This window comes from Anoplophora glabripennis, unplaced genomic scaffold (assembly GCF_000390285.2).
Source record: "Anoplophora glabripennis isolate ALB-LARVAE unplaced genomic scaffold, Agla_2.0 scaffold1051, whole genome shotgun sequence".
Taxonomy (NCBI): domain Eukaryota; kingdom Metazoa; phylum Arthropoda; class Insecta; order Coleoptera; family Cerambycidae; genus Anoplophora; species Anoplophora glabripennis.
The window spans coordinates 40844-55693 of record NW_019426017.1 but is presented as its reverse complement, the minus strand read 5'-3'; the positions used below and the strand labels follow the sequence as shown (position 1 = coordinate 55693).

At 30.2% G+C, this 14850-nt stretch overlaps 2 protein-coding genes across 2 annotated transcripts; one reads left to right on the top strand and one right to left on the bottom strand.

Moving 5' to 3' along the window:
- Positions 1-739: 739 nt before the first annotated feature.
- On the top strand, positions 740-2917 carry LOC108916017. Its single transcript, XM_018722200.1, has 2 exons — positions 740-938; positions 1535-2917. Exons 1-2 carry the CDS (start codon positions 858-860, stop codon positions 1718-1720), a joined length of 267 nt encoding a protein of 88 aa, XP_018577716.1. The 5' UTR covers positions 740-857; the 3' UTR covers positions 1721-2917.
- On the bottom strand, positions 2913-14616 carry LOC108916012. Its single transcript, XM_018722193.1, has 10 exons — positions 14411-14616; positions 14158-14258; positions 13343-13515; positions 11800-11948; positions 11442-11749; positions 3974-4163; positions 3698-3918; positions 3441-3644; positions 3175-3390; positions 2913-3067 (listed from the first exon to the last, which is right to left on the bottom strand). The coding sequence occupies exons 1-10, from the start codon at positions 14595-14597 to the stop codon at positions 2927-2929; spliced, it is 1890 nt and encodes a 629-aa protein (XP_018577709.1). The 5' UTR covers positions 14598-14616; the 3' UTR covers positions 2913-2926.
- Positions 14617-14850: the final 234 nt, after the last annotated feature.

Here is a 14850-nt window from a genome sequence, read left to right as displayed (position 1 = left end):
GGGCATAAGTATATGTTATATAAAGATTTTACTGTTGATGGATTTCCTATCAGCAACAATACGGGTATATATTTCCAGTACATGTCAGACGTTTTTGGTCACACATCCCGTGCTATTAGATCTCAATAACAAATCCTATGTTATTGAAGATGTAAAAATGTATGTACCTTTAGGAAAAAAGAAGGATGCTAATGAGACGTTCGATTCTTTTTTATGATAAAAAAATTAATTTCTTTAAAAAATTATTATAGTGAATAATCATCTGTGATGCAAAGACAAAGAATGGCTTTTAGAACATTTTAAATTTTCAAAACTCGGTCTGCTTCTGCTAGTGTAACATACACTGTATAAATGTAGCTTATTCTTATTATTATTTACCTGATGTGAATGTTGAAACGTCTATATGCAGTGATAATTTCTGGAGAGAACTATGATGCATCTATGTTATAACAATGTATAGGTACATCTACATGACGTTATTGTGAATCCACACTAGATAAATATTCATTTTATTAATCAGAGACATGATTAACCAAACCTAAGATAAAAATAAAGAATTATGTCATATTTTCAAAATTCTTGATTTTTTTTGTTTTAGATTTCTTTATATTTCAATTTAAAATGGTTAAATGGCAACATAGCATAAAAATACTGTTCAGCTATTTGTACCTGTTTAATACCTGCAAACCTGCGTCGCTTGCGCCTTGCTTCTTGCTTGTCTCTTGTCTGACATCTGACATCTGTTGACTGTCAAAATACAAAGTGCTTGAATTTATATGTCAATATTTTGTGTCCGCCGGATCTATTTCTATTGAATGAAAATGTAATCCTTCAAAGTTTGTTAAAAAGATTATAAAATGAATGCGAATGAATATGTAATGTTAAGCCCTATTGAAGATTTTTTTTACCTAGTAACGAATGTTGTGCGGGGAGAGCCGGTAATAATTTGAGTGAACATTAAATTATTTTATCATAAATGCAATAAATAACTGTGTGCATAAGAGGTGCCCGTTTGCTTGGTGCTGCTAGTAATACAATTTATTTATTCTCGTTTTTTTTTTAAATTAAAATGGCGGATCCACTTGTATTACTTTATTTAGACATAATTTCATAAACGTTATGATTTATAAAATAAAATATAGACAGGTTCAAAACAGGGCCTTAGACAGATGAAAACTTCAGTCAGAGCCCTGGATTTTGGGGCAGGGTTAATGATTTTAGTAATTATGTCCTGACCTGTCAGAGATGTCCAAAAAAATATAATCTGTCTTTCAAGCAGAGTGAACATTTTCTCGGACAAGGCACTCTCCTCTGCTGGCTACAACCCTGGCTCAAAATACAATCTTATAAATATTTATATTTTCTTCATTAGTTTTAACGATTCTATTTTTGAATTTGTATATTTTATTTAGAATAACTGATGACACTCATCATAAGTATTTTTACTTTTATAATGTTCTACAAAAAATATTTTTAATGTTTCATAAAAGAAAATAGGTAATTTTAAGATTGTAATTTGATTTTGTATTTGTAGACGGTAGAAGACTTAATTCTACTTCTTGGAACTTTAGTTGCATTTATAGCATTCATATTATGGTCTTGCTTTCCCGTTCACCATAAAGATGCCCTTCTGCCTGTTTTGCAAGGTCCAGATAAGAGTGGTAAGGATGAAGAAAAATACAATCAGATATCATCAGACTATGATTTAGACGAAATGTGAAATCATGTACAAAACTATCTGGAACTATATTATATACATATTCTACCTAGGTATTTCTAGTAAGTAACCCTTTTACCTTAAATATTTAAAATAATTGTTTATAATTAATACAGATGTTTACTTGCTATTTGAAAAATGAAATATATTTTTAATGATATCTGGCAGTAGATTCTCAGTGTATTTTTTTTTATAAATTTCTACTAAGGACTAAAATGTTCATATATAAGTATTGCTTGTTTTACCAATTCTATTCTATGTCTTAGATGTGTCATGAATGCAGGAAATTGTTCTAATATTCATAATGGTTATTTATGATGAAATTTATTTACATGAAGTTGGGAAATTAAATACCTTAAATTTATAATCTAATTTATCCAGATTAATATAACCAAAATGAATTAATATTAATCAGATTTAACCTAAGGTGCAACTATTTACCCTAAAGAAAAAGCAAAACACTGGAAGATAATGTTAAATAAATGATGGAATTACAAATACTCAATTTCAAAATTAGTAAGAATTTTTATAAATTATTGATACCTAACATTTAGTCAACCATAATGTTAACCATGGAGTTGAAATTGTAGATTCCACAAAAAGTAGAGTTTTTAAATAATATAACAGATCATTTCTCACAAGGTTCCTATTTTGAAATATATTGGACTGTCTCAAGTTCAATGAAATTAAACTAATTCAAATTTATTTAATAAATATTTATAGTAGGTACTTAGTATAGAAAAGTTACAGAACTTAAATTATTTTCTAAAAATGAAATTACATAAACTTGATTTAATGATCTTAATTAAAAAATTATTATGAGTATAATGAATCTAAAGATGTACTCACACTTTAAAATATATTCTGTCTCAATGTCCCAATAATGTTAATGAAACCATTTGAAGACAAATCTTTAATATTATATTCACTTAAATATTATACATTATTCTGCATGAAACAATCATATACTGTGTATACCTATTTGTCAAAATAATTATAAACCTCTGAATGTTTTTCACACTCTGGTGGCTTCCATTGTTGTAAATATAGTTTACGTAATATGTAAACTCAAAAATATATTGTCGAAGTAAGTATTTTTTCACACAATTACAATGAAAAACAGAGGCATATTATAAAAAGTACTATATTACTTGATGTACAATGTATTTATTTATATAAATAAAAATATTTTATTCTTTACAGACCAGTTTATTCTTTAGGTGACTGTAATAAGTCCCCTGTAATGTCTATGTCACATTGGATATTAGATTCTATTGGGGAAATGGGAACTAAATCAATTTCCTCTGTGCTTACTGTTTTTGTTAAGTTTACAGTTTGATTGTATACAGGCTGAAATACAAATTTAGGTTATTAGATAGTACCGACTACTGATTCCAATTTTGTAATTTTTACTGTTATTAAAATTACCATGTTAAACATTTAAATAAACAACTTACAGTTACACGTATAGTGGCAAAAAAGGTTCTATGAACTTCAATATTATGAGATTTTAGAGCATCCTCTATTTGTTTATTTTGTTTATATTTTTCGGATATTCTAAACATATGTTCTGAACTTCTTGCAATAGTTTTCAATTCACTTAAGGCATCCAAAGCATCAGTCAAATTCCCATTTGATAGATGTTTATATAGCTTATACTCTTTGAATAGTTCCTTCAACGAAATTTTAATAAATTGTTATCAAAAATATGTTTTAGTACTACCTTTTCATTGGCATTTTGTATAATTTCATTTTGTATGCTTTGTAAGTATTGTGCCAATTTATTAGTTCGTTCGGTAAGAGCAGAAAGAAGTCTGTTGTCAATGTATGTAAGGCTAATAGACGATCTATCAAATTGTTCCTTTAATTCAACCCACGCTTCTCCCAATTTTAATGCCAAGAAATTTTCTGCAATGAGTCTCGTTACCTAAAAATTTAAATTGATGACAATTAAATTTTATACTGCAGTTTTCGTTTTACCTGATCATCAGGTTGCAGTTCCTCATCATATGATTTGTATTGTTCGTCAGCAATTTTAACTGCTTCTGCATGTCTCATATGAAGCATTTGTAAGAGCGCATAAATTTTGGGTCTGCAGCTTATAAATAAATCAGAAATGCATGCATTACCGGGCGTCATTGGTTTACACGTACAGAAAGTCAAAAACCACTGGTCTTTTCCCATTAAAGGGTATCTTATATCTAATAAGGAATTTTAAATTTTATTAGTAATGTGAATTATTCCATTAAGAAGTACCTGAAATTTGTCCATGAGAACCCCTTTTTACTTTTAATCTTTTATTTTCTTCTCTAAACACCTTCATTAACATGGGAAGAATCTTCTGTCCTTTCCGTTTCCATGTTATTAGATATGGTATACAGTGATCAAATTGGCAAAGGTCTACTAAAGCCCCAAGGGTAACTATTTTTACCACAAATGGAAATTTCTATGACAAAATTAATGGAAGCTTAAATTAAAAAATCTATTCGTATTATAGAAATTATTGTACCATTTTTTAGTTAAAATAGTAGAAATATCATTGTCTCTTCATATAGATAGTATACGAAAGTAAAATATCACCCCACTTTATTTTGTGTGGAAAAATAATTCTTTGAGCAATCAATCTTGGGTTGCACCAAAGTTTACTTTAATAAAAGAATTTTATCCCAAGTGTCAATGTGACAGTTGCATATTCAATATTTTTGTTTTTTTCTTAATTACGTAAAGCAAATTGAATTGGAAATATTAAAAAACCTCTGTCTACTTCGTTTTATGTTTCGGAATTAATTGGCAAAACTTAAAATTTAGGTTCAGGTGGTCAAAATATCGGGACCGTCCTAATAGGTAACACCTATGCTAAACCATAACCCGTAACCCACCTATGTTCATGGGTGATACTAAAACTGAGTAATAATTTTGGATGGTGCTATTGGGTTAGTAGGTCATAGTACTATATAGTGTTCATATCATATAGAGCAGCATATATATATATATATATATATATATACAGGGTGTCCAGTAAGTACCTCCTAATCTCTCGGGAGTGTATAGGGGAGGTCAAAATAAAACTAGTCCTTCCTATAATTTTTTTTCCTAATGTGCCCCCTAACGGAGTTATGGGGGGTCAAAGGGGTACCTAGAAATTAACGTTTAGGGTTATAACTTTGAAACCACCCTGTATATTTTAATAAAATTTTCGTACGTTGTATTACACATGGAGCTCTACGATTTGATGCTAAAATCAACTTTTTGCTATTATCAGGTGTCCAGAAACGGACTGGCCCTATCACAATTTTTCTCAAAATTTTGACAGAAGTAATTTTATCAAACTGAAAATATTATTATTAGATACTCTGAAGGTTTTTCTTTAAAAATGGTACTCTTTATTTATTTCGAAAAAATGAACGGTTTGCGAGATAAATCGGTTTTGAAAAAAATTGGTAACAAATACAACAACAATTAAAATTTATTTTTTTTACATATTATTTCATGCATTTAATTTCTTTAACTTTATCAAGTCCAGAAATCTTTGAACGGGTTGGCTATACTTTATGAGCAAGTAGTGACCAATTAAAAATAACATTTGAAAAATAACTTACTTACAAGACATGCAACAAAGAACATTCAACAATGAACAAAGGTACCTAAATGTTACTTCGGTAGATGTTCAAAATGAGCACCCCGTACTTCAATGCACTTTCTAATCCTACGAATGTTTTCCCGGTGCACTTGAAATAATATTCCGTGATTATTGCGGAGATGGTCACAGTTCTGTGTTAGCCTCAGCAGAAGTTCCTCTCTACTATTTACGGGTGTTGAATAAACGTTATTTTTTAAATGACCCCACAGAAAAAAGTCTAATGGGTTTAGGTCGGGCGACCTAGGTGGCCATAATACAGGTCCGCCTCGACCTATCCATCGATCACCAAAAACATTCGTCAGATGTTGACGTACTAAACGATCAAAGTGGGGTGGTGCACCGTCATGCATGTACCACATTTCAGTTCTTATTTGAAGGGGCACTTCTTCTAACAAAATATTTAGATTTTCCTCTAAAAATTGCAAATAAAGAGCACCATTAAGTCTTTGCTCCAGAATAAATGGACCAATCAAATGATTCCCGATAATGCCAGCCCACACATTCACCATAAACCTTTGTTGGTAGCGAGTTTGAACTAAAGCGTGAGGGTTTTCTTCATCCCAGACATGTAGATTATGCGAATTAATTATGCCGTCTCTTGTAAAACCTGCTTCATCGGTGAACAAAATAGATGTACCAAAATTATGATTCCGAATATGATGCTGTAAAAACCAATTGGCGTATTGAAGTCTTTTTGGATAATCATCTGGAGACATAGCATGTACTTTTTGGATGTGGTACGGGTAAAGCAATTGTTCTTTCAGAGTTTCATGTACAGCCCATTTTGTAACATTGTTTTGCGCCGCAAGCTTCCTTATGCTATTTGAAGGATTATTAGCAACGTCTTCCAATATTTGTTCCTCTACATGAGGGTCTCGTACTCTCCTCGGGGCTCCTGCTCCACCACGGCGTGGCAAAAAGCTTCCTAAATAAAGGATTCGGAAGAAATTAGTTTCACTAACGTTTTTCACTATTTTTTTTTACCTGTTTCTCTTAAACTACGATCAACTCTTTCAAAAGTTTTTGGACTCGGCAAATGTCGACCCGGAAACCTTTCCTCATAAAGTCTTCTTGCCTCCACGGAGTTGCATAATGCTTCCCCATAAATTAGGTGCATATCAGCATATTCTGCACAGGAATATTCTTCCATTTTTAAATGTTATTTCTAACGGCTTAAAACGAATACCACAATAAAATTGAATTTTTATTCTGTCACGCGCCTTTGACAAGTACTTTAAAATCAACAGGGTCTAACAACGAAAACAATAGAAAAGAACTCCATGGAGACAAGAGCAATAATAATTTGTAGATGTATTTTGGTCATAGATGTTGATTTTACAAGAAACGGCATTATTCATTCCCTTAATTCACCACCAGTAAATGTTTATGGTGAATCTGTAGGCTGGCACTAGCGGGAATGATTTTATTGTAAAAAAATAAATTTTAATTGTTGTTGTATTTGTTACCAATTTTTTTCAAAACCGATTTATCTCGCAAACCGTTCATTTTTTCGAAATAAATAAAGAGTACCATTTTTAAAGAAAAACCTTCAGAGTATCTAATAATAATATTTTCAGTTTGATAAAATTACTTCTGTCAAAATTTTGAGAAAAATTGTGATAGGGCCAGTCCGTTTCTGGACACCTGATAATAGCAAAAAGTTGATTTTAGCATCAAATCGTAGAGCTGCATGTGTAATACAACGTACGAAAATTTTATTAAAATATACAGGGTGGTTTCAAAGTTATAACCCTAAACGTTAATTTCTAGGTACCCCTTTGACCCCCCATAACTCCGTTAGAGGGCACATTAGGAAAAAAAATTATAGGAAAGACTAATTTTATTTTGACCTCCCCTATACACTCTCGAGAGATTAGGAGGTACTTACCGGACACCCTGTATATATATAAATAAATAAATATATATTTATATACCAGTATACAGGTTCGGAAAGTCCCCATGGTTCATAGGCCGTTACGTGAGAGCAATAAAGTAAGTCATAGAAATCCGTGCGATAGACAAGGATGGTTACATTGAAGATGTTTGATAATCTGAATAGTCGCTCCCACTTCTAACCCGAAACGGACCGTGACTATTCAGATTATGAAACGTCTTCACTATAGCCTTCCTTGTCTATCGCACGGATTTCTTTACTTTACTTTAGCGCTCTCATGTAAAGGCAGATGAACCATGTGGATTTTCCAGCCCTGTATATGGAATTTTACAAAAAGAATCATTACTACACTAGTAAAAAAAATTAAAGGATAAAAAAAATTCTAAATTTTTGCCGATTTTTCAAATAGTATCTTTGATAAAAATGGTCATATTGGACTAAAAAAAAAGCAATTTGAAGCTTGAAGTTTCTAATTTTTGGATCTTGCAAAAAAAATTTTTTCATGTAACACATATCGCGCAATATTAATGAATATTATGAAAAAAAAATTTTCTAAAGTTTTTTCGATTTTATTTTTGGTGTACGGACTTGAAAAAAAATTTTTTTTTTTCATAATTTCAAACGCTTTTCGCACGTGTGTAAAAGAAGCGTAAATCCGACCGTGCAACCTCCACGGCGGTTTTGCGAAATTTCTGAAAATCGGTTCAAAAAAAATTTTTTTTTTTTTTTCATAATTTCAAACGCTTTCTGCAATAAGAATGTAAAAACGTTCACTTTCTTACAGATTATGATCATTTAAAGGCAAAAATACGTGATCCTTTAATTTTTTTAAAAATTCAATCGATTGAAACAAAAAAACGGCTTGATGGATCGAATTGAATCTCTGTAGGGCTTTTAGGGGTACAATGACCTGTAAATGGCACACTTAACATTAGTAATTTTCCCAATATTCTCAATGTGGCACGTGATTTTGTAGAAGACCCCTAAAAGTCCTATTTTTTACAATTTTTCAGTCATGTTAAGGATAAAAAAATTTTTTTCTAAAAAACCGTGCCAGGACCTTGTAGAGAATTCATTAAAGTTTCTGAAACCCACCGTCAATTTTCTGTGTAACCATTGGTTTCTGAGATATCGATGAGCAAAGAGAAAATGATCCATTTTCATTCAAAGTCCGATAGCTCAGGGAGAAATGGTCGTATCGAGACCAAAAAAAAAAAAAAAGAAATTGAAGATAAATGAACAACCTATCTAATCCATAAGGTGGTTCAGTTGGAAAAAATTTTTTCAAGTCCGTACACCAAAAATAAGATCGAAAAAAATTCCGAAAATTTTTTTTACGATATTCATTAAGATTGCGTTACTTGAAAAAATTTTTCTTTGCCAGATCCAAAAATTAGGAACTTCAAGCTTCAAATTGCTTTTTTTACTCCAATACGACCATTTTTATCAAAGATACAGCCATTTGAAAAGTCGCCGAAAATTTAGATTTTTTTTTATCCTTTAATTTTTTCCACTAGTTTATATTCTTACTATGAAACTCAAAGTGTAAAAAATTCAACTTTTAATTGATGTAGGTCGAAAACAAAGGACTTTCAGACTTTGTGCCTATTGAGACTTTTGATCCACACGTTCAGAACTATCACATAGCGAAGTTTCAAAAGAATTAGCAGAAAGCCACTTTCCATAAGGATTCTGCGGGGTCCTTTTTTACTCTGGTCCAGGTAACAGAGAATATAAACCTGGAAAAATTCTAAATAAAATGTAGTTATTCATGAAAATATAAAAAAACACTGGAGTAAAAATTTTGCATTTTGTGGTATATTCCCGCTACTTCTGCAAAGTGCAAAATTTCTGTCAATTAATTTTTTTAACACTCGATAATATATTGTTTTTAAAATCCCATTACTTGGGGAAAAAAATTAAATAACCTTTTTTGTGAAAGTATTTCAAGTAGTGAGCCGAGACAGGCAGGGTTGGTTCTTTCCGTACAAACAAAACACTACATTTGTTTTCTACGGTTTATTAAGATGACTTTGAAGGTGAACTGATTTGGTAAGGTCTTCGACTAACTACACTAGAAATCTAGCAGAGCTCTTAGAACATTATAATATAATAAAGTCAGCCTTACCAAGGCGAGAACCTGGCCTGTTATAGAGTTATAGTTTTATATTATTAGCAGTGTAAAAAACCTAAAGGTTGCTACCACCAGCATGGTTAGGGTGAAAATGGCCAAGCCCGGGGCAAAAAACACTTGCTAGCCTAAGAAGTGGTGCAAAAAAAACGCAGGTAAGAAGTTTATTTTCATGTGATGTTGGTTGTCCACCCAGGCTTATTGGTATTCATATATTAATTAATTCCTGCTCAGTAGTCAGGAATTAAAATCAATGATTTGAATTCTAAAATATCCAGAGATGTCAAATTGCTGGGGATGCTAGTGATGACTACTGGTATCTACACCACTGCTTGATGCATTTATAGAAGAATTGGATGTCATTAGCCCAGGTTGTATCGCTCTGTGTCAAGCGTCTTTAGATATTACATATTTCAATAATTATTGTTTCAAATTTATTGTATATCATATATGAGGTAGTCTTTCATAAAACTTTTTTTCTTATTATGGCCACCTGAATTCAAATTATAATTTAACCTACTAATCCTTAAACATCCTGTATATCTATTAATAATTAAGAAAATGAGAATTAATATATTAATAAAATATAAATTATTTCAGAGACAGCACTGAAAACTTGGAAATTAAGACAATTCCAGAAATAATAATTAAATCTGTGTACTCAATATACTTTTTTATCGTGTTTTGAGGTTTAAGAAAATGAGAATTAAGATATTAATAAAATGTAAATGATTTCAGAGACATCACTGAAAACCTGGAAATTAAGACAATTCCAGAAATAATAATAAAATCCTTTTATCGTGTCTTGAGGTTTAAGATATTTAAAAAAAACAAACATTACGTTAACAGCTGTATGATAATGTCAGTAATAATAGTGTTTAACAAATAATATCATTTTTGCCTAACCAGAAAAATTTCATTAAGAGGATAAAATTATTTAAAATTGTTTACTGAAATTTGATAATAGTTGGGTGTGTAAGTAGTAGGTAATAAAATAAGTACTGTTTATAAAAAAAAATACATTTGATAAAATGTTGGCTTTGCCTGGCAAAATGTTTACTCTGCTGCCTGAAAGATAAATTTTAATATAAGTAATTCTTCAAATACCCTGATAGCAAAATCGTTCACCCTGTCTGAAGTTTCATCATAGCTGGTTTTAAGTAATATCAAGAAGAATTATTTATTTTCACCATATGGGTGTTTCTTGTTACATAAAAATAACTATAAAAAAAACAACCCGTTAACTATTCTTTTTGACATAAAGAACAATGATGCCAAAATATTTTAAATGTACAGGGTGTTTCTAAAATAAGGTTCCAAACTTCTGCTGCGTTTATAACTCGTAAAATAAGCCAAAGAGTTCCTATTAACATGTGCCCTAAAACGCACCCTTAGGTGGTTATAGGCCCTTACAAGGGCTCAAACAAAACTGTTTTTTTTTCAAATAAATTGCTACTTAAATTTTCCACTCACCACTTTTACTAATTAAACACTGCAAAGCTCAATTGACAGTTTATCAATAACTTAAATTGTTAAGCGTTGTGGCTACGTCTGTCTTTTATTTGCCATGGTAAACAGATTTTTGTAATTTTTGGCCTAATAACTTAGAGAGCAGAGTAATTTTCAAACTCAATTTACTCGAAAACCATTGGAAATATCGATTTGGACAAAGATAATATTTTTTACGTAAAATTGTTAAGATTTTATAAATCTGTAGAGAAAATTGTAAAAAAATTGAAATAAAAAAAATTACGGGCCGAAAACCCCCTTCACCAACCTAAATGGGACGCATATGATTTGCATGTCGAAAAACAGAGTAGCCATGTTATTTAACGTAAAAAGTTATGTAAGACCCATAAATTTTTTTCTATTTATTTGCGACCTTTTAAGGGCATATAACTTCCTAAGGGTGCGTTTTAGGGCACATGTTAATAGGAACATTTTGGCTTATTTTAATGAGTTATAAACACAGCAGAAGTTTGGAACCCTATTTTAGAATCACCCTGTATATTTAATGTTTGTTTTGCTGTTAGTGCAGTAAAGATATTGAATTAAGTACCTGTACCATATCCAACATTAAAAAAGTACCACCTTTTTTTACAAATTCTTTTGCACATTCCTCATCTTTGACAATGTGTTCCCAAATAAAATTCATAACACATATAATTTCACGAACGTCACGAACAGATACTTCTTTATGCGGTAGTACAATTTTCTTCATATATTCTATAGTAATTGTAATTAATTTCTTCTTATATTTTTGAGTGGAATGCTCATATAAAATATTTAAAATGAGGATAGCTAGAGTTAAACATTTTTTCCCAAAATTATCTTCAAACAAATTTAACACTATGTCCTCACATAAACCTGCAATATGAATTTAAGTGAAAAGTGATTATTTTATATAACTGGTTTACCCAGAATTAATTTGAAACCGTCATTAAATATAATGGAGTCCAATACCATGACTGTATTTCTTAATGTGTGAAGCAAAGCTTCCAAACATTTTCTTAATATGAGTATGTCAATATCATTCGTCTTATACATACAAATGATATCTAAAAATCTGAAATAATATACTTATTGAATTCCATTTTTTAGGAAAAATAAACTTTTTTAAATGTACTTCTGTTTTCTAGATGTATTTCAGAATTCATAATTTCAGTTTCAGATTACTCACATGCATCACACCACTGGTGCTGGGCGGTTATTTTAGAAAATTTGCTTATTATACTTTGTTAATGTTATGTCTGTGACTTGAAAATCAATTGGCAGGTGGCCAATTATGAGTTTAGTGCTAAGGGACACACCTATTTTGGTTGGGCGCAACAGGGTCAGTGGGATATAGAGAATAAGAATTAGGCAGTGCACAGAGAATTATAAACAATTGGACCCATATTGCTAGTTCTTTTATTTTGAGTTATTTTGTTCTAATTTGATTATGGTATAGCAATTTATGTATTAATTATTTTCTACATTGTTTATTGCTGTATTGTTATAGTGATAATAATGGCTGCTGAAAATATTCTCCACCTTCGTTTTCTGATATGTATTTCAGAATAGTCAGTTTTAGTTCAGAATATGTAAATATGTCAAATTTTAGTGCCATGCAATAAATGTATGTACTTTTTTTTTAATGAAGTCTAAGAATGAAGTTTTTTTAATGAAGTAATGAAGCCTTTTCAAAAAATGTCTGCGTATGCTCAAAATCTCTACCAACAGAAAAAACATTGCAGAAAGAAAGGCTGTTTAAGATGTTTTTAGTAACTTGTATGTGTTGACTAAAAAATAAGCTTATATCCGTATGTGGCTACACCAAACACACCCACGTATTAAATTTCAGTAAATTATCTTAAAAAGTGATGGAGTTATCTTGAAATAAATAAAAACATTATTTTAAGGCCAATAACATTTTAAGAAAGGCAAATTTTACCTAGGCTTGATCTAAACCTGTGTATTTTCAATTAAAGCAGCTACCCTTTTGTATGTCATGTTTTTATTGGACGTCCTGTAAATAAAATTTATATTTAAGTTTACCACATCTCAAGTAAATATAATTTCAATTAACTAAAAATTTTATTGATCATTTTGAAAAAATTGATGAAATGAGAAATTTATGGTTTACAAAAAAATGATTGAAAATTAGAAGTTTACTGTGACATGTGCTGATACAACTGTCTCATTAGGAATTTACATAATTTGTTGCTATATCTTAAAAGTATACAGGGTGCCCAAATAATCCATGTGTTGGTAATGATTAAAGAAAAAAATAATAGATAATGATGTTTTTGAAAAAAATATGTTTTCTAACAAAAATACAGTTTGCATTTTCTGAATTAAAACTGCTATTCTGAAATAAAAGTATAACTAATCTGAAGTACAAATAAAGCTTTCTGCAGTTAAACCAAGTTGAAATCGAAAAAATGCTCTCTGAAATGCATGTGGAAAAGATTGTAGTACATAGTAGGACCACTATTCTCGATAAATTCCTCTTCCATAAAAGGCACGATTTTCATTAAACAATCCAGAGCTAAATGGCTGAGTACGCAAACTTGTTGTGGATTCCATTTTGTAGCAGATTTATTTTTTGAAATTGACAATAGTCGATAAACAACTCTTTCTTCCTCTAACACCTGAAAAATTTGAAATAATATGTAAGATTCCATTTTCTTCAAATAGATTCTTTCGCATCATCTATGACTCAGGCTGCTAAGGATCTAGCTTATTGATTATATTATTGTTTACCCTTATTCCTCCAAAAAATTTTATGTATAATGGCAAAATTGAAATTAAAAGTTCTAGATATGAGCGGTCCTCATCATCTGAAGAAAGTTTCACGTCTTTGGCCCATGATTTAGCACTCCCAATGTTCAAACCTATAACGACGAAATCTAAAAATAAAATAATAAATTATTTATACTGCACAAGTAAACCAACTGAATCACCTTTTGCTAAACCACTTGCAACAAAGTTGAGATCGGGAAATAAATTAATAATTTTTATTAAAATTAGTAATATATTGTTTCGATTCATAGCTTGATTTGTTCTTGCAAAGAAACGAAATGCATATTGAAGATTCCTTTAATAAATTATTATTAATAAGTTACGTTTCAAAGGTGTATCTAATTTAATATTATGTGAGTTGATATTACTTACCATAAAGAAAATAGTTGAATGTTTTTAATTTCTTTCATATTTTTTTTATTATTTGTCATATATTTCAATAACATTAATATAATTATTTCAGCTGTATCATAGTGTAAAACGTTTTTTACAGGCAGTTTTGGTGGAGGTTTATTGGGAAACCTTTCTTTCCATGTTGGTTCTAGTCGCATTAATAAATAATTCAATGCATCTTGTTCAATTAATATCTGACCTAATTAAAATATGAATTTTAATTTCTATTTATTACAAAACAAATATGGAGATAGAAGATTGGTTTAATAAAGGTAATTAAAAAAAATATGATTTTAAAATTAATGATCCTATTTGAATAAATAGAGTGTACTGTGTAAATTGGTAACTTACAAGCTTCATCTGCTGCCTTGATCAATGTCTTTATTACATTTAATATGTTTGGATAAATTTTTTCATCTGCAAATTGTAGTAACTCGGTTAATATTTCTAATAACTGACTCTTTAGAGCACAATTTATTCGAGCTTCTAGAGAAACATAACGACGAGATTCATAGCAATCTTTTGTCAACAAACTCATTAAAACATCAGCTGCAAGAACTTGAAGATTTTCATTTTTCAACGATGCTAGTGTATATCCTATGAAACAAGTGCAAAAACGTTTATCATATGTGTATCTTCAACCATAATTAGAATTGTACTTCAAAGCAAATTATTTTTGTTTGCTGTCACTAAATTATTTAGTAAGTATATTATGGGCAATTTTCGTCAGAAAATACCTTTCTATGTAAAATTTAGTCTAACAATTTCAAAAGAATAAAAGGAATAAGAAA

What these genes read in the sequence shown, in the direction of transcription:
- LOC108916017 (XM_018722200.1), top strand. Translation starts at nt 858, where the DNA reads ATGAATGCGAATGAATATGTAATGTTAAGCCCTATTGAAGATTTTTTT. An exon ending in ATGTTGTGCGGGGAGAGCCG is followed by an intron (nt 939 to 1,534) that starts GTAATAATTTGA and finishes TTGTATTTGTAG; the next exon opens with ACGGTAGAAGACTTAATTCT.
- LOC108916012 (XM_018722193.1), bottom strand. Translation starts at nt 14,597, where the DNA reads ATGAGTTTGTTGACAAAAGATTGCTATGAATCTCGTCGTTATGTTTCT. An exon ending in GAGAATAGTGGTCCTACTAT is followed by an intron (nt 11,949 to 13,342) that starts GTACTACAATCT and finishes ATATTATTTCAG; the next exon opens with ATTTTTAGATATCATTTGTA. An exon ending in AACTGCAACCTGATGATCAG is followed by an intron (nt 3,645 to 3,697) that starts GTAAAACGAAAA and finishes TTAAATTTTTAG; the next exon opens with GTAACGAGACTCATTGCAGA.